General features: G+C 36.9%; 1 protein-coding gene across 12 annotated transcripts in view; it reads left to right on the top strand.

Moving 5' to 3' along the window:
- The window catches only part of VPS13B (vacuolar protein sorting 13 homolog B), a 775,932-nt gene that overhangs the window by 330,845 nt on the left and 424,605 nt on the right, over nt 1–20,482 (top strand). For all 12 annotated transcript variants that reach the window (XR_006336417.1, XM_043880234.1, XM_043880239.1 and 9 more), the window contains one exon: nt 6,873–7,000. Coding sequence is in view for 11 of the 12 variants with exons in the window: in XM_043880234.1 (XP_043736169.1) it covers nt 6,873–7,000 (128 nt within the window). In the remaining variant the exon portion in view is untranslated. The remainder of the gene's footprint in view (nt 1–6,872; nt 7,001–20,482) is intronic.

Here is a 20,482-nt window from a genome sequence, read left to right as displayed (position 1 = left end):
TTATTGATTTAAATTGATATCCTGCAACTTTTCAGATTTGTTCCCACATTACCCAGGGATATTTATTAAATATTTGGGAGAGGTAACAGGTTGTATTTTTCTTACCTTTTGCAAGAAGTATATTTCTTTCCAGTGACATCAGAGTCATTATGAGGATTATGAGTGAGTTAACAACTTCTTTTCTGTAGCTATGCGTTTGTGGTGCAAGCTCAGTCACTAAGTCGTGTCTGACTCTTGACCCCATGAAGTGTAGCCCACCAAGCTCCTGTCCATGGAATTCTCCAAGTAAGAATACTGGAGTGGGTTGCCATTTCCTTCTCCACATAATTATAAAATTTTCTAAAATAGGTCTGTGCTACCTATCCGTTTAGTAAGTTTGTTATTCATTCATTTCTGTCTTTCCAGTGTAAGCTCCTCAAAGACATAATCCCCATCTTATGCTTCTTTGTTTCTGAAGATCCTAGCAAAACTAGGCACTCAGTAATGCTTATTGAATTGAACTAAGCAATTTTCCATATTTCATAAGTTTTGGAAGGGGATCGCATTTTCCTTTATCGCATTTTCAAGTGTTTTCTAGGCCACACCAATGGAATGGAAGAATAGCAATATAAGAAGATACACACGTCTGCTTTTTTTTCTGTTGTGTTGTGATTCCCTAAATCCTTGTGAGATCTCCTTCAGATTAAGGAATTGGGGGATTGAGAGACAGGTGGTGTGATTCCTCTTCTGCTGTGTTCTTCAATAGCATTTTTTCCAGTAGTCTTGCCTTCAAGAAATAGCAAGGAGTACAATCTGACTGAAGCAGAAAGTCCTGGGAAGAGGGATGGAAGGGGAAGTCAAAAGGATAGTGGGGATCCTGATCCTGTAGGAATTTATGAGCCATTTTAAGGACTTTGGCCAGTAAAATTAAGAGTAAATACATGACTGAACAACTTGATTTCCCAATAACATAAAGGAGGAACTAAAGATTGACACAGTTTTTTTCTTGGTGATCATTTAAAACTTTAAATAAAAATAAAACTATAAATCATAAATATGTACCTTACACAAAGGTGTGTTTTAAAAACAATGTCAGTACACTATTAGGGAAAGATTTATTTAAAGAAGATACTCATATGATTTTTTCCTCTTTTTAAGATATTAATGATTGATTTCAACTAATGCTTACTGAGCAAGGCACTCTTGTTATTTCATGGCACTACATGAAATAAATATAGGAAACATGGATTGTCCTTTCAGTGGAATGAATACTGTCTTGGTTTTAGCACTACCAAAACTGAATTGCATTTTACTGACTAAAGTACATAATTATATAAATTGGTGGTTAGAAGTCTTATGTTTAAAGGAAAAATTGCTATAGGAATTTTTTTTCTTAATTTCCCATTAGGAGTCATCCTTCCTTATCGAACAAATACCAAAGTTGGCCAACTTTTGTTACAGCACCTCTCTGAGACTCTTATGCAACAGATAATAGAAGTTTGGAATAGAAACAGCTTAATTCTGAGAAACACTTACTCTGAGAACTGAATTCTACCATCACTGAACAAATGTTTTTTGATTCCTTGGTATCATTAAGTAACCTTGTTATGATGAGAATCTTGAACTTCAGGAACATAAACCATTTGGTATCAAATGTCGTTATTTGGTGCCATTGTTCTAGACATACTGTAGGATACTCAGTTACCATTTAACCATTGACACCATTACTTAAATCCTCAAAATAAGAAGAGAGGTTTTTGACATATTGACTTTAAATAATTGTTACCAGGTTCTAGGTCAGCCATGAGAAGGTTAAAGAATGTTTTGATGTAAATCATTGACTGACATATAGAGGCAAAAAATATAGACATTTACTTCTGTGGCTTGGCGTTTCAAGCTTTATGCTTTTTCAGCCAGTTTTATCTAGCTGGTGTTAGATTAATAAATATATACATAAAGATCATTTCTCATTGAAAGAGTCAGATTAGTGGGGGGAGGGGCAGCAGCATCTAGAATGTATCTTTGAAGTCCCACTAGTAACGACTGCATTGATTGCTGTATAGTATTACTGTGCTCTTCTGCTTCCTTTGGAGAAACAAATATTCAAATGTCCTCATTATACCATGAAGAATTAAATATATTATACAGAATTATGTCAGAATTCTATGAGATTATAGAGGAAGGGCAAAATCTAATTTGGGGAATTCAGTGACCATTTCTCAGGAAATGATGTTTAAGGTAGAACTAAAACAATAGGTTTGTTGTGATTAAAAAAGGAAAGTCACTTTGTTTCAGATCTGGTAATCTTCAAGTTTTTTCTGTATCTTCTGTGTCTTGTCTTATTAATTTTTAATCATTATTCTCTATATTTACAGTAACTTAATGAACTTTTTATTACACATTGCAACATTTAACATGAATAGTATTCTTGACTTTAGATGTACTTATAATTAACTTCTGACATTAGATTAGTCCCCAACATGTAGTTGATGTTACAGACATTTTGGTTAAATAAAGTGTGGTTCAAAATTGGCAGTTTTTTCTAGAGTATACCTGTGCTTGCTGTAAAATGTACATAATTACAAAAAAATTATCTTTTGAAAAGACAAGCTTGTCTTCCTATTCTGTTGTCTTTTAGATAATATGAATATGATGGATTGAAAATTAGTGTATCTAAAATAGGTGCTTTTACACTTATAATAGCCAGATCATTCTACTTAGCGAGATTTTTAAACTGATTATGTTTTTCATAGCTCTTTGGAAAACACTTTTAAGCCATATAGAGATTTCAACACCTCATATAACTTCTTAAATCACAACATCAGCAAATACAGCTTTTGGTGTTTAGTGACTTTAAATATCACTTAACAGTCAGGTAATGGTGTCCAATCTGCTTGATAATATTACCATTTATTAGATGGTCTTATTTTTTAATTGTAATAACATTATTTATACAACATTAATATTCTCTATCAGTAGATTTTTAAAATTTGACCATAAGCAGCTTTTGTGGAAACCTGTGGTATCCATGATTTCAAGGAGTTTTAAAATTTGGCCTGCATTTTAAAAATTTATTTATATTTCTAGAATTTATTTTCTTAGAGCAATTTTAGGCTCACATTTAAATTGAGGGGAAGGTTCAGAGATTTCTCATGTATCCACTGCCCCGCACGTGTGTAGTCTCCCTCATTATCAAAAACCCCACCAAAGTGGTATGTTGTTAACACTTGATGAATTTATATTGATCCATAATTATCATCCAAAGTCCATATTTCTCAATAGGGATCATTCATGGTGTAATATATTCTTCTGTTTGAACAAATGTATAACAACATATACCCTCCAATATAGTGATATACAGAGTAGTTTCAATGTAGTTACGAAGCAGAGTAGTTTCTTTGCTCTGCCTGTTGATCTTTTCTCCTTAACTTCTGTGCTAATCTTTTTATAATCTCCATATTTATGCTTTTTCCAGATTGTCACATAGTTGGAAGCATTCAGTACGTAGCCTTTTCAGATGGGCTTCTTTCACTTATAAATATGTATTTAAATTTATTCCATGTGTTTTTATGGCTCATTTCTATTAATTAATAATTATCCATTTTCTAAGTGTACCACAGTTTATCTAGCAGCTCACCTTCTAAAGGACATCTTGGTTGCTTCCAGGTTTTGATAGTTATGAATAAAGCTTCTGTAAACATCTGTGTGCATGCTTGGATGTGGTTGGTCTACATTTAATTTAGTTATTTAAATTGGCAGAGTTCTACAATAAGTTTATGTCACTGTAGTCTTCTCATACCTGCTAAGATATAAAAGAATAACTGTAAGGTCTGAGGTGAGTGGAAAGTAAATTAAGGTGTGTTTAATTTTAAAATAGGGCTTCTCTGGTAACTCAGGTGCTGAAGAATCCACTTGCAATGTGGGAAGACCTCGGTTTAATCCCTGGGTCGGGAAGATCCCCTGGGGAAGGGTTAGGTTACCCACTCTAGCATTCTTGGGCTTCCTTTGTGGCTCAGATGGTAAAGAATCCACCTGCAATGTGGGAGACCTCGGTTCTGACCCTGGGTTGGGAAGATCCCCTGGAGGAGGGCATGGCAACCCACTCCAGTATTCTTCCCTGGAGAATCCCATGAACAGAGGAACCTGGCAGGCTATAGTCCATGGGGTCACAAAGAGTCGGACATGACTTACTGCTGTAAAACATTAATTCTGAAATATACAGTAAAAAGTTAAAAACCTCCTCCCCTCTTACCCCTCATCAATTCCATTTTATTGTATTCAAAGGTAACTTCTGTCAAGGGTTTATATTTTACCTCACTATAACTCTGTGTTTATGAGATAGATAAACACACGCTCAACCTCACATACTGTTTTAAAAACATATGTGGAATGTACTACGGAAATACATATACTTTCACCTCACAGTGTATCGAAAATATGATTTCTGTCATATGTTGAACTGTTCCTCATTTTTAAATGATTGAATTATAATCCTTATCACAAGTATTCCAAAGTTAATTTAACCATATCTTTTTTGATGAATAGATAAATTGCTTAGCATTTTCTTCCTCTCCTTTCTCCTCCTTCCTTCTCTCCCATTTTTTCGCTGTTTCAAATAATACTGCTGATACGAAACATTTTTCAAATTGTTGGTATGAATCTCACAAGTCATATGTTTTAGTATTTCTGTAGTACAGGTTTTTAGAAATGGAATTACTTTGTAGAAAAACTTGCATGTTTAAATATCCTGTCTTGTAATTTCACTCCACAAGCTATCCTTATAGTCCCAGTATATGAAACATTCTAACAAAGGGCTTCAACAATGTCAGATGTTTTCAAAAATACAAGTTAACAGTTTAAAATGTTTGCCAACATGACAGTTGAAAAGAATATTTGATTGTTGCCTTAATTTTTATTGTATTATTAGGAAAGTTGAGCATATCTTAGTAAGTTTTTTGGCCAAATTATATTTTGTATGAATTATTTGTTCATATTTTTCCCATTTTTTTGTTGTTTATCCATATGACACTTTGATATCTTCATTTGAACCTGCAATAGAAATCTTCCCCTGATAGGTCTAGAACTATATTTCCTTTTCCTCTCCCCTCTAGTGCCATTCTTCCAGTTGATCAAATATAAAACCTTGGAGTTACCCTTGCTTTACTTTTCTCTCTTATTGTAATTTTAATCCATCAGTAAATTGTGTTGGCTGTATCTTTGAAAATAATACAGAAATTCACCATTCTTGTTACCTCTATTGCTACTACCACCTGTCACAACTTGTCTTCTTGTTTTAATATTTATGTAGACCGTTTTCTACACAGTAGCCAGAGAAATTCTCTCAAAATATGTCCGTTAATTTCAAGATTGTGTTTAGAGTCATATCCTGTCTCCCTCAAAATAAAACCCAACCTCCTTACCATGGCCTGTGTAAGCCCTGTATGATTTGGTCCCTATTGGTACCTCTGCCCTCGTCTCTTGCTTCTGTCATTCTTACTCTGTTCCAACCATCCTTGCTTTTATATGGTTTCTTGAAAATCCTAAGTACACTCCCATCTTGGTGTTTTGCAGTGTTGTTCCCATCTGCCTAGAATGCTCCAACTGCATGGATCTCTCTCCAACTGTTTTTTTTTTTTTTTAACAACATTTTTTGAATGTTTCTAATATGGATAATGTGGTAGGCTGTGGTATTATTAGTATGAGAATAAAAGGTTTATGTTCCATGCCCTTAAGGTACTTTAAATCTGCTATAAGTGCAAATATGTGAACCAAATAGAGGGAAAGGGAAAGTATGAGTAGGTAATAGCACTTGTCATTCTCATAGTGATGATGTGGTAGCACTTACTTTGCAGACTGTCCAATGATTATCAAATTTAGCTTAGTAAAAGTCTTGAAAACCAAGATCTGAGTCATTTATTTTATGGTATTTAAAATAACACCCTATCAATTACATGTATGCAGTAACATAAAAATGTAATGTATATATAGACATGTCCACATATATTGTTATAAATTATTATTTGACTTCTGAAATTTTCATTATAAAAATTATTGAAGTTCTCTAAGTTCTTTGTTTTAGATGAAGAAAATTCGTGTAACATCTACCTGGCTTTTATGTGATCAGTTTTTTTGAAAGTTAAAATGAAAGTGTCATTTGCTCAGTTCAGTTCAGTTCAGTTGCTCAGTCATGTCTAAATCTTTGTGACCCCATGGACTACAGCCCATCAGGCTCCTCTCTCCGTGGAATTCTCCAGACAAGAATACTGTAGTAGGGTAGCCATTCCATTCTCCTGGGAATCTTCCCAACTCAGGGATCGAACCTGGGCCTCATGCATTGCAGGCAGATTCTTTACTGTCTGAGCCACTGAAGAAGCCCAGTGCTTCTTTTGCTTACTATCAAAACCAGTGTTATAAGTTGAGAGATACTGTGAGTAAGGTTTTATTCTCAGGAAAATTCACATTTGGGAAGACACATTTTCTATTAATTTTGGATGAAGGAAGTTCAGTTTTCTTTTTCGATAAGATTTTTATTCATGTTTTAACTGCATACTGAGAAATGAACAGATTGTTAAGTTATAATTAAGTAAATTTTCACAATGTAAACACATCCATGTATTCAAAAAATAGAGCATTACTGTTACTCCACAAACCGACATTCCAGTCATCAGTCTCTGAAAAAGAGTCATCTTCACTGTCTTAACTATTAACAGATTGGTTTTTTTTTTTTTATTTGGAATAATTGTAAAAATCAGTAATTCTTTCAGTTAATATGATCTAATATATTTTTAAATTTTAAACAAGGGAAGAAGTAATAGTGGAAATATTTTCTGTATATTTATGTGAAACTACATGGTACGTTTCTATTAAATCATCCTGCCTGTTCTTATTCTTAGAATCCAGACCATTGTCAATTCCTGTGAAAGCTGTGCTGAATATAACTGAAGGCTGTAGAAGTCCTGAAGAAAGAATGAAAGAGTTTATTGGAGTAGTATGGAATGCAGTTAAGAGTCTAACACTGCAGGTAAAGTGAAAGTTAGAAATACCATGGTTTAATTTCTCGGTTGCTTTTTTCTTTTTAATTTTCAGTCTTTAAGGTCAATAAAAATTTTCTCACTGGTGACACTCATGTATACAACCTCACTTTCACAATTTAAATGAAAACTATTGGTGCTCTTTGCAGATTAATAATAAAATGATGTGAAACACATATGCTCTTCCTGATAAGTTACAAAATTATGCAAATATTGAAATGTTATTTGAATTTTAAAAATTCACTTTTTGTTTCTATAAGCATTATTTGAAATATTTTAAATGGTCAATATACCAATAGCAGCATACTTATTTTAGTACTGAAATAAAAGCTTAAATTGAATTAAAAGGATTACCTAATTATTTTTTCCTACCTAATTACATATTAAATATGAAAATATTAATTATAACTATTGTTACTAAATTTTCTTCTCACTTTAAAATACATAATTTAATCTTACTGAATTACACGTCTTCCAGATCATGTTTTAACTGATGAAAATACACAATTAAATGCTTATCTCCATTTAATAGGAACTGGGTAAGGGTACCACAACCTTTTTTAAGTTTTCATAAAGACTCTTTTGTCTTGAAATAAGATATGACAGACTGATAACAGAGGCATCTTTATAGAATTTTATGTGTACCAGATAGTAATATCTAAGTATTGGGACCTTCCACTTCTGTTCAAGATGTCGACAATTGCAGAAGAATATTGCTCCCACCTTATGAACAAGAAAGAGCAAGGTAGATGATCTGCAAAATTATATCAGGATGCTTCACCCACATAAACTGCAAGATAATACGTATGTGCTGTTCTTAGCTGCTAGGTTTGTGGTAATTTGTTAGGCTGTGTAGAAAGGTGATCCAAATATCTATGCCTAGCTATAATACAATCTGATAAGTATAATGAAAACTTTAAAAATCACTTTTTAGAAATAACATTTAAAAACATCTCCAATTCCATGGTATCAGTATGTGAATATGATTAACTCACACGGTGACCCTAAATAGCATGTGTTTGAATAGTACAGGTCCATTTATACATGAATTTTTTTTGTTTTGATACTTCAGTACGTTGTGATCTGTGGTTGGTTAAACCCATGGGTTCAGAACAGTGAATACAAAGGGTAGACTGTAAAGTTGTATATGGATTTTCTGCTGCGAGGGGTCAGTGCTATTCTAGGGTCTACTGTATTTAAAGTACTATTTAATACAACAGCTGGTAACCTGGGTTTTGGCGATCTTTTACAGGCTCTCTTTTTTGAGCATGATGCTTATATAAAATTATGAGAAGAGGGGGAAAGAGAAAGTATGTTTTGTTATTCTTTTGTTGTTGTTTTAACTCTCAGCTTGCAGGTATCAGCTGTGTCCTACAACCTCTGCCAGTATGAGGCCTTATGTTATTAATATTATCCTAGTAACTCCTTTTGTTGACTGACTTCTTTTCCTCTCTAGTGGTTCCTTTGATGCATTGATGGCATCAGATGAGACAGGAAGGTGAGACTCCATGAATGCAGGAAATATTTAGTGCCTTTACATTGACTTCCCTGGTGACTCAGATGGTAAAGCGTCTGCCTACAATGCAGGACACTAGGGTTCAATGCCTGGGTTGCGAAAGAAGTGGCACCCCACTCCAGTACCCTTGCCTGGAAAATCCCATGGACAGAGAAGCCTGGTATGCTGCAGTCCATGGGGTTGCAAAGAGTCGGACACGACTGAGTGACTTCACTTCACTTACATTGATTGAGATTGATTATAGAAGCAGAAAATAGACAGTACTCCTAAGATGTTGCTGAATATTTATAGTCAATGTTACTTTCTTTAGTCTATAGTAAAAGGCTGTATCCTTATGTTCTCTTCCATTGTATATAACCCAGTCCTTGTATAAACATTTAACCATGGCACATGATAGAGCAAACTAGACTAGGTGTGGTTTTGCTTCTGATGACTATATTTATTCACTTGACTATATATGCAGCTTTTCTTATGATAAAATCTTTAATCTCAGGGGAGATATGTTGCTGATGGGAATGAGGGTGATACCTGGGCAATTATATCTCACTTTTATTCTTTTTTTTTTTTCCAGTTTTATTCTTTTTCTGAAGTTGGTCAACCTCAATCTGTATTCTTAGCTTACTCTGGTCTGTGGTCACAAGAAAATAAACCTAAGAAGTTTTCTTTATTTCTTCTGTTTCTGTATAATGCCTTACTAACCATTCTGTGCTCCTCTAATTTTACTGATTGATTTAACACATTATTTCTACTATTTAAATGACCAGTAATATATACGTGTTTTTTCTCTGATGAGTAATACCCATCATCTTGTTATGTGTTATTTTGTAATCTTCTGAAAAGAGTAATCTATGGTATATTTTGTTGTTGAGTTGCTCAGTTGTATACAGCTCTTCGTGACTCCATGGACTGCAGCATGCCAGGATTCCCTTTCACTGTCCCTTGGAGTTTGCTCAAACTCCAGTCCATTGAGTCAGTGATGCCATCCACCATCGCATCCTCTGTCTTGCCCTCCTCCTCTTGCCTTTAATCTTTCCCATTGGGCTCTTTTCCAATGAGTTGGGTCTTTTCCAATGAGTCGGCTCTTTGCGACAGGTGGCCAGAGTATTGGGACTTCAGCTTCAGCATCAGTCCTTCCAATTCAGGGTTAAGTTCTTTAGGATTGACTAGTTTGATCTTACTGTCTAAGGGACTGCAAGAGTCTTTAGCACCAGAATTCGAAAGCATCAGTTTTTCGGTATTCAGCCTTCTTTATGGTCCAAATCTCACATCTGTACATGACTACTGGGAAAAAACATAGCTTTGACTACTATGGACCTTTGTTAGCAAATTGATGTCTCTGCCTTTTAATATGCTGTCTAGGTTTGTCATAGCTTTTCTTCTAAGGAGTAAGTGTCATTTAATTTCATGTCTGCAGTCATCGGTGACTGATTTTGGAGCCCAAGAAAATAAAATCTGTCACTGTTTCCACTTTTTCTCCATCTATTTGCCCTGAAGTAATGGGACCAGATGCCATAATCTTAGTTTTTTGAATGTTGAGTTTCAGGCAAGTTTTTTTACTCTCCTCTTTCACCTTCATCAAAAGGCTGGTAAGATCCTCTTCACTATCTGCTATTAGGTGGTATCATCTGCATATCTGAGGTTGTTGATACTTTTCCCAGCAATCTTGATTCCAGCCTTGCATTCACATGTTGTACTTTGAATATAAGTTAAATAAGCAGGGTGACAGTATATAGGCTTGACATACTCCCTTCCTAATTTTTGAATGAGTCTGTTCCATGACTGGTTCTAACTGTTGCTTCTTGGGCTGCATATAGGTTTCTCAGAAGACAGATAAGGTGGTCTGTTACTGCCATCTCTTTAAGAATTTTCCACAGTTTATTGTGTGGTAGTCAATAAATATGAATACTGAAGTGATTAGTAAGTTAAGATGAGTAACTAATTTGAGCACACATATTTCTACTATAATTATTTTATAAATAACAGTGAACTTATCTATTTATAGTTCCATCTGAGGTTCTAAATTATAGTATGGCACAATACTTCATGTAAAAAAGGAATAATCCTAATATTATTAGATCTCTTTCTAGCATTTTATCTTACATATCATGTTTTTCTTTAGCACCGTACCTTAAGTCATTTGTACTCAGGAGTTAGTTGTATTTTGATTTCATTAAACTGGGACTAAAAACTGTGGTTGGAAAGGTATGTTTTCATAGTTTCTTTTCTGAGACTCAGTGTTTAATAGGTTTTCATGGCCATCTCTTAATATTTTTCTTCATTAAAAAAATTTTTTTTTAATAATGAAAGTATAAGAACATACTGATAGGAGACTTGGAAAATACAGAACAAGATTACATACAGTACCACTATATATTAAAATTGTTTTAGTAGATAAATTAAGACTATTTGAAATTTCAATATCAAACTGTCAAAAATTAATAGGATGAATATTCAGAGAAGTAGAAGGATATAGTAGACCTGAAAAGCTCTGTGATACAATTCAAAATAATTAAGATTTACATAATTTTAACACCATAGTAAGACATAAATTCTATTCAAGTTCCCATAGACTGTAAATTAGGAGACACTGGAAACATATCCAGGGACATAACAAGGTGCAAAAATTTCGTAGTCTAAAGGTTTTTATTTTTATTTTTGTTTTTTGTTTTTTTTTTGTGGGCAAAGGATTTTCTTTTCTTTTTTTTTTTTTTTTTAATTTTTTATTAGTTGGAGGCTAATTACTTCACAACATTTCAGTGGGTTTTGTCATACATTGATATGAATCAGCCATAGATTTACACGTATTCCCCATCCTGATCCCCCCTCCCACCTCCCTCTCCACCCGATTCCTCTGGGTCTTCCCAGTGCACCAGGCCCGAGCATTTGTCTCATGCATCCCACCTGGGCTGGGGATCTGTTTCACCATAGATAGTATACATGCTGTTCTTTTGAAATATCCCACCCTCACCTTCTCCCACAGAGTTCAATAGTCTGTTCTGTATTTCTGTGTCTCTTTTTCCATTTTGCATATAGGGTTATCGTTACCATCTTTCTAAATTCCATATATATGCGTTAGTATGCTGTAATGTTCTTTATCTTTCTGGCTTACTTCACTCTGTATAAGGGGCTCCAGTTTCATCCATCTCATTAGAACTGATTCAAATGAATTCTTTTTAACGGCTGAGTAATATTCCATGGTGTATATGTACCACAGCTTCCTTATCCATTCATCTGCTGATGGGCATCTAGGTTGCTTCCTAGCAACCTGGCTATTATAAACAGTGCTGCAATGAACATTGGGGTGCATGTGTCTCTTTCAGATCTGGTTTCCTCAGTGTGTATGCCCAGAAGTGGGATTGCTGGGTCATATGGCAGTTCTATTTCCAATTTTTAAGAAATCTCCACACTGTTTTCCATAGCGGCTGTACTAGCTTGCATTCCCACCAACAGTGTAAGAGGGTTCCCTTTTCTCCACACCCTCTCCAGCATTTATTGCTTGTAGACTTTTGGATAGCAGCCATCCTGACTGGCGTGTAATGGTACCTCATTGTGGTTTTGATTTGCATTTCTCTAATAATGAGTGATGTTGAGCATCTTTTCATGTGTTTGTTAGCCATCTGTATGTCTTCTTTGGAGAAATGTCTGTTTAGTTCTTTGGCCCATTTTTGAATTGGGTCATTTATTTTTCTGGAATTGAGCTTCAGGAGTTGCTTGTATATTTTTGAGATTAATCCTTTGTCTGTTTCTTCATTTGCTATTATTTTCTCCCAATCTGAGGGCTGTCTTTTCACCTTACTTATAGTTTCCTTTGTAGTGCAAAAGCTTTTAAGTTTCATTAGGTCCCATTTGTTTAGTTTTGCTTTTATTTCCAATATTCTGGGAGGTGGGTCATAGAGGATCTTGCTGTGATTTATGTCGGAGAGTGTTTTGCCTATGTTCTCCTCTAGGAGTTTTATAGTTTCTGGTCTTACATTTAGATCTTTAATCCATTTTGAGTTTATTTTTGTGTATGGTGTTAGAAAGTGTTCTAGTTTCATTCTTTTACAAGTGGTTGACCAGTTTTCCCAGCACCACTTGTTAAAGAGGTTGTCTTTTTTCCATTGTATATCCTTGCCTCCTTTGTCAAAGATAAGGTGTCCATAGGTTCGTGGATTTATCTCTGGGCTTTCTATTCTGTTCCATTGATCTATATTTCTGTCTTTGTGCCAGTACCATACTGTCTTGATGACTGTGGCTTTGTAGTAGAGTCTGAAGTCAGGCAGGTTGATTCCTCCAGTTCCATTCTTCTTTCTCAGGATTACTTTGGCTATTCGAGGTTTTTTGTATTTCCATACAAATTGTGAAATTATTTGTTCTAGTTCTGTGAAAAATACAATTGGCAGCTTGATAGGGATTGCATTGAATGTATAGATTGCTTTGGGTAGAATAGCCATTTTGACAATATTGATTCTTCCAATCCATGAACACGGTATGTTTCTCCATCTGTTTGTGTCCTCTTTGATTTCTTTCATCAGTGTTTTATAGTTTTCTATGTATAGGTCTTTTGTTTCTTTAGGTAGATATACTCCTAAGTATTTTATTCTTTTTGTTGCAATGGTGAATGGTATTGTTTCCTTAATTTCTCTTTCTGTTTTTTCATTGTTAGTATATAGGAATGCAAGGGATTTCTGTGCGTTAATTTTATATCCTGCAACTTTACTATATTCGTTGATTAGCTCTAGAATTTTTCTGGTAGAGTCTTTAGGGTTTTCTATGTAGAGGATCATGTCATCTGCAAACAGTGAGAGTTTCACTTCTTCTTTTCCTATCTGGATTCCTTTTACTTCTTTTTCTGCTCTGATTGCTGTGGCCAAAACTTCCAACACTATGTTGAATAGTAGTGGTGAGAGTGGGCACCCTTGTCTTGTTCCTGATTTCAGGGGAAATGCTTTCAATTTTTCACCATTGAGGGTGATGCTTGCTGTGGGTTTGTCATATATAGCTTTTATTATGTTGAGGTATGTTCCTTCTATTCCTGCTTTTTGGAGAGTTTTAATCATAAATGAGTGTTGAATTTTGTCAAAGGCTTTCTCTGCATCTATTGAGATAATCATATGGTTTTTATCTTTCAATTTGTTAATGTGGTGTATTACATTGATTGATTTGCAGATATTAAAGAATCCTTGCATTCCTGGGATAAAGCCCACTTGGTCGTGGTGTATGATCTTTTTAATATGTTGTTGGATTCTGTTTGCTAGAATTTTGTTAAGGATTTTTGCATCTATGTTCATCAGTGATATTGGTCTGTAGTTTTCTTTTTTTGTGGCATCTTTGTCTGGTTTTGGAATTAGGGTGATGGTGGCCTCATAGAATGAGTTTGGAAGCTTACCTTCATCTGCAATTTTCTGGAAGAGTTTGAGTAAGATAGGTGTTAGCTCTTCTCTAAATTTTTGGTAGAATTCAGCTGTGAAGCCATCTGGTCCTGGGCTTTTGTTTGCTGGAAGATTTTTGATTACAGTTTCGATTTCCTTGCTTGTGATGGGTCTGTTAAGATCTTCTATTTCTTCCTGGTTCAGTTTTGGAAGGTTATACTTTTCTAAGAATTTGTCCATTTCATCCAAGTTGTCCATTTTATTGGCATAGAGCTGCTGGTAGTAGTCTCTTATGATCCTTTGGATTTCAGTGTTGTCTGTTGTGATCTCTCCATTTTCATTTCTAATTTTGTTAATTTGGTTCTTCTCTCTTTGCTTCTTAATGAGTCTTGCTAATGGTTTGTCAATTTTGTTTATTTTTTCAAAAAACCAGCTTTTAGCTTTGTTGATTTTTGCTATGGTCTCTTTAGTTTCTTTTGCGTTTATTTCTGCCCTGATTTTTAAGATTTCTTTCCTTCTGCTAACCCTGGGGTTCTTCATTTCTTCCTTCTCTAATTGCTTTAGGTGTAGAGTTAGGTTATTTATTTGGCTTTTTTCTTGTTTCTTGATGTAAGCCTGTAATGCTATGAACCTTCCCCTAAGCACTGCTTTTACAGTGTCCCATAGGTTTTGGGTTGTTGTGTTTTCATTTTCATTCATTTCTATACATATTTTGATTTCTTTTTTGATTTCTTCTATGATTTGTTGGTTATTCAGAAGCGTGTTATTTAGCCTCCATATGTTTGAATTTTTAACAATTTTTTTCCTGTAATTGAGATCTAATCTTACTGCACTGTGGTCAGAAAAGATGACTGGAATGATTTCAATTTTTTTGAATTTTCCAAGACCAGATTTATAGCCCAGGATGTGATCCATTCTGGAGAAGGTTCCGTGTGCACTTGAGAAAAAGGTGAAGTTGATTGTTTTGGGGTGAAATGTCCTATAGATATCAATTAGGTCTAGCTGGTCCATTGTGTCATTCAAGGTTTGTGTTTCCTTGTTAATTTTCTGTTTAGTTGATCTATCCATAGTTGTGAGTGGGGTATTAAAGTCTCCCACTATTATTGTGTTACTATTAATTTCCTCTTTCATACTCGTTAGTGTTTGCCGTACATATTGCGGTGCTCCTATGTTGGGTGCATATATATTTATAATTGTTATATCTTCTTCTTGGATTGATCCTTTGATCATTATGTAGTGTCCTTCTTTGTCTCTTTTCACATCCTTTATTTGAAAGTCTATTTTATCTGATATGAGTATTGCGACTCCTGCTTTCTTTTGGTCTCCGTTTGCATGAAATATTTTTTTCCAGCCCTTCACTTTCAGTCTGTATGTGTCCCTTGTTTTGAGGTGGGTCTCTTGTAGACAGCATATATAGGGGTCTTGTTTTTGTATCCATTCAGCCAATCTTTGTCTTTTGGTTGGGGCATTCAACCCATTTACATTTAGGGTAATTATTGATAGGTGTGGTCCCGTTGCCATTTACTTTGTTGTTTTGGGTTCACGTTTATACAACCTTTCTGCATTTCCTGTCTAGAGAAGATCCTTTAGCATTTGTTGAAGAGCTGGTTTGGTGGTGCTGAATTCTCTCAGCTTTTGCTTATCTGTAAAGCTTTTAAATTCTCCTTCATATCTGAATGAGATCCTTGCTGGATACAGTAATCTAGGTTGTAGGTTATTCTCTTTCATTACTTTCAGTACGTCCTGCCATTCCCTTCTGGCCTGGAGGGTTTCTATCGATAGATCAGCTGTTATCCTTATGGGAATCCCTTTGTGTGTTATTTGTTGTTTCTCCCTTGCTGCTTTTAATATTTGTTCTTTGTGTTTGATCTTTGTTAATTTGATTAATATGTGTCTTGGGGTGTTTCGCCTTGGGTTTATCCTGTTTGGGACTCTCTGGGTTTCTTAGACTTGGGTGGCTATTTCCTTCCCCATTTTAGGGAAGTTTTCAGCTATTATCTCCTCGAGTATTTTCTCATGGCCTTTCTTTTTGTCTTCTTCTTCTGGGACTCCTATGATTCGAATGTTGGGGCGTTTCACATTGTCCCAGAGGTCCCTGAGGTTGTCCTCATTTCTTTTGATCCTTTTTTCTTTTTTCCTCTCTGCTTCATTTATTTCCACCATTTTATCTTCTACCTCACTTATCCTATCTTCTGCCTCCGTTATTCTACTCTTGGTTCCCTCCAAAGTGTTTTTGATCTCATTCATTGCATTATTCATTTTTAATTGACTCTTTTTTATTTCTTCTAGGTCTTTATTAAACATTTCTTGTATCTTTTCAATTTTTGTTTCCAGGCTATTTATCTGTAACTCCATTTTGTTTTCAAGATTTTGGGTCATTTTTATTATCATTATTCTAAATTCTTTTTCAGGTAGATTCCCTATCTCCTCCTCTTTTGTTTGACTTGGTGGGCATTTTTCATGTTCCTTTACCTGTTGGGTATTTCTCTGCCTTTTCATCTTGTTTAGATTGCTGTGTCTGGAGTGGGCTTTCTGTATTCTGGAGGTCTGTGGTTCCTTTTTATTGTGGAAGATTTACCCCTTGGGTGGGGTTAGACGATTGGCTTGTCAAGGTTTCCTGGTTAGGGAAGCTTGCGTCAGTGTTCTGGTGCGTGGAACTTGATTTCTTCTCTTTGGAGAGCAATGGAGTGCCCAGTAATGAGTTTTGAGATGGGTCTATGTGTTAGGTGTGACCTTGGGCAGCCTGTATGTTGACGTTCAGGGCTATGTTCCTGCGTTGCTGGAGAATTTGCGTGGTATGTCTTGCTCTATAACTTATTGGCTCTTGGGTGGTGGTTGGTTTCAGTGTAGGTATGGAGGCTTTTGGACGGTCACTTATTACTTAAAGTTCCATGTAGTCAGGAGTTTTCTGGTGTTCTCAGGTTTTGGGCTTAAGTCTCCTGCCTCTGGATTTCAGTTTTATTCTTCCTGTAGTCTCAGGACTTCTCCAACTATACAGCACTGATAGGAAAACTTCTAGGTTAATGGTGAAAAGATTCTCCCCTGTTAGGCATACCCAGAGAGGTTCACAGAGTTACATGAAGAAGAGGAGAGGGAGGAGGGAGATAGAGATGAGCAGGAGGAGAAAAAGGGGGACTCAAGAGGAGAGAGACAGATCTAGGCAGCTGTCTGTTCCCAGAGTGTTCTCCATAGCCCAGTCACCTACAAAGATTCACAGAATTGGATTGGGAAGAGAAGGGGAAAGGAGGAAATAGAGGTGTTCTGAGGTAGAAAACAGAGAGTCAAGATTGGGAGAGAATAATCTTCAGTTTAAAAATAGGGCTTCTCTTCTTTTTTTTTTTTTTTTTGTAAGGTTATAGTGTGTTGAAAATGAAAATTAAGGAGTAGTAGAGGAGTACTAGAGGACTTTAAAAGAAATGAGGAAAAGAAAAATAGAAAATAGAAGAGAAAAAGGAAAGAAAAAGAAAAAAAAAAGAAAAAAGAAAAAAAAAGAAAAAAAAATTTTTTTTTCCCCCTAATTAAAAAAATCGTAAAAATCTATGGAAATGAAAGTTAAGGAGTAATGGGGGAGTAATAGGGGATTTTAAAGGAAAATAAAAGAGAAAAAATAAAAAAAAGAAAAAAAAGAAAAAAAAAAGAGAAAAAAGTAAAATTATATCTAGGAGTTTCTCTGGAGCTGTTGCGGTCAGTGTGGGTTCGGCTGTTTCAGATAGCTCCTCGTTCCAGGTTACACTTCTCGGTATCTACAGGCCCCTTACGGTGTAGTCGGTGTTTTCTAGAGGGATTTTAATCTGTTGCACCAGTCCCTTCTGAGGCGGTTCCCTTTGTTTATTTGACTTCTGCTTGCCGGTCTCTTCAGAGCCTCATTTCCGCCCTGACACAGGCGGGCGGAGGTGGACTCTTATTCAGGTAGCTAGTTCCGTCGCTCTGCGGGGAGGGGCTGGCGCTGTGGGGACGGGCTGGCGCTGCCGGGAGGGGTTGACGCCGCTTTCTCCGTCTGCGCTGCTCAGGTTCCCGGCTGTTCTATATGGAGCGCGCCCCGCGCTGCGCGAGGTTCCAGCCCTCGGGTGTTCCACAAAAGCGCAGAGCCAAAAGCTGCGCCTGCTCTCTGTGCCTTCCCCGTCAGAGCGGTCCAGGCAGCCAGGGGCTTGGTGGGCGCACTCTCCCCAGGTGTGGCGCGCCTACTCCCTTCCGCGGACCCAGTCTCAGTTTCCGCTGGTGCCAGTCAGGTGCGCGCGCCTTCCGCCCTCCGCGTCCCCAGCCCCAGTCCCCACCCGCGCCGGTCGGGTGCCTGCGCCCTGTGTCTCGCCGCGACCTTCCCCTCCCCCCTGCCTCCTGCCTCCGGCGGGGCTGGGCCGGTCCGCAGCCTGCGAGCTCTTCTCTGGACTTTCTCGGTCTCTTTGTTCTGCGAACGGCCGGCAGTGTGTTCGGGCCGGTTAATGTACTCTCTCTCTTTTGGTCTCCCACAGTTCAAGTTGGCAACTCACAGAAGCTCCCTCCGATTGTCCTCAGGGCACTCAGGCCCAGACCCTACCCCAAGCAATGCCGCCCAAGACTCCCTTCCCGGGACGAGTCTCCGTCCTCAGCTCTTTTCTCTCACTTTTTATCTTTTATATTTTGTCCTACCTCCTTTCGAAGACAATGGGCTGCTTTTCTGGGCGCCTGATGACCTCAGCTAGCGATCAGAAGTTGTTCTGTGAAGTTTGCTCTGCGTTCAGTTATTCTTTCGATGAATTTGTAGGAGAGAAAGTGGTCTCCCCGTCCTACTCCTCCGCCATCTTGGCTCCTCCCCCTAAAGGTTTTTAAATTACACAGTCTGTTCTGTTATCACTATCAGATTATCTTAGAAATCAATACAAACATATTTTAAAATAACCCATGTATTTTCTAGTGCAATTTGACATTTACCGAGAGATTTTTGACTTAGCCATCGAAACCCTCAATAAAGTTAGACTGAAAAAAACACATAGGGTGATTGCAGAGAAGTTCAGTTCAGTTCAGTTCAGTCGCTCAGTCATGTCCAACTCTTTGCGAACCCATGAACTGCAGCACACCAGGCCTCCCTGTCCATCAGCAATTCCCGGAGTCCACCCAAACCCATGTCCATCGAGTCGGTAATGCCATCCAACCATCTCATCCTTTGTCATCCCCTTCTCCTCTTGCCCTCAATCTTTCCTAGCATCAGGGTGTTTTCCAATGAGTCAGCTCTTCGCATCAGGTGGACAAAGTATTGGAGTTTCAGCTTCAACATCAGTCCTTCCAAAGAACACCCAGGAGTGATCTCCATTAGGATGGACTGGTTGGATCTCCTTCAAGTCCAAGGGACTCTGAAGAGTCTTCTCCAACACCACAGTTCACAAGCATCAATTCTTTGGCACTTAGCTTTCTTTTTAGTCCAACTCTCATATCCATACATGACCACTGGAAAAACCATAGCCTTGACTAGATGGACCTTTGTTGGCAAAGTAATGTCTCTGCTTTTTAATATGCTATCTAGGTTTGTCATAACTTTCCTTCCAAGGAGTAAGCGTCTTTTAATTTCATGGCTGCAGTCACCATCTGCAGTGATTTTGGAGCCCTGAAAATAAAGTCAGCCACTGTTTCCACTGTTTCCCCATCTATTTCCCATGAAGTGATGGGAACTAAGATACCCAACTAAGATATCATGATCTTAGTTTTCTGAATGTTGAGCTTTAAGCCAACCTTTTCACTCTTCTCTTTCACTTTCATCAAGAGGCTCTTTAGTTCTTCTTCACTTTCTACCATAAGGGTGGTGTCATCTGCATATCTGAGGTTATTGATATTTCTCCCGGCAATCTTGATTCCAGCTTGTTCTTCCTCCAGCCCAGCGATTCTCATGATGTACTCTGCATAGAGGTTAAATAAGCAGGATGACAATATGCAGCCTTGACGTACTCCTTTTCCTATTTGGAACCAGTCTGTTGTTCCATGTCCAGTTCTAACTGTTGCTTCCTGACCTGCATACAGGTTTCTCAAGAGGCAGGTCAGGTGGTCTGGTATTTCCATCTCTTTCAGAGTTTTCCACAGTTTGTGGTTATCCACACAGTCAAAAGCTTTGGCATAGTCAATAAAGCAGAAATAGATGTTTTACTAGAACTCTCTTGCTTTTTCGATGATCCAGCGGATGTTGGCAATTTGATCTCTAGTTCCTCTGCCTTTTCTAAAACCAACTTGAACATCTGGAAGTTCATGGTTCACGTGTTGCTGAAGCCTGGCTTGGAGAATTTTAAGCATTACTTTACTAGCCTGTGAGATGAGTGCAACTGTGCGGTAGTTTGAGTAGAGAAGAAAGATACAGTATTATTAAGTAAAGTACAGAGTTTATTAAAATTTCATAAAATTTTGGGCTGGTGTCCACTTTATTTGTTTTCATACCTTATTCTAAACTCCATATTGTGTTTAATTGCATCAAGCAACTTCAGCTGCATGCAACAAATTCTGGTAAATTCTCTTTTCATTTCTATTATGACATATTTTCTAATACTCCTTGTTATGCCCTCTTAGGTACACCCATCATTTAAAATTGGATACTTAATTTCCAAAAACATGGGATTTTGTTTAAAGTATCTTTAATATTGATTTCT

Source organism: Cervus elaphus, chromosome 21 (genome assembly GCF_910594005.1).
Source record: "Cervus elaphus chromosome 21, mCerEla1.1, whole genome shotgun sequence".
NCBI classification, from domain to species: domain Eukaryota; kingdom Metazoa; phylum Chordata; class Mammalia; order Artiodactyla; family Cervidae; genus Cervus; species Cervus elaphus.
The sequence above is the reverse complement of the archived record's forward strand: the minus strand, read 5'-3'. Positions and strand labels throughout refer to the sequence as shown.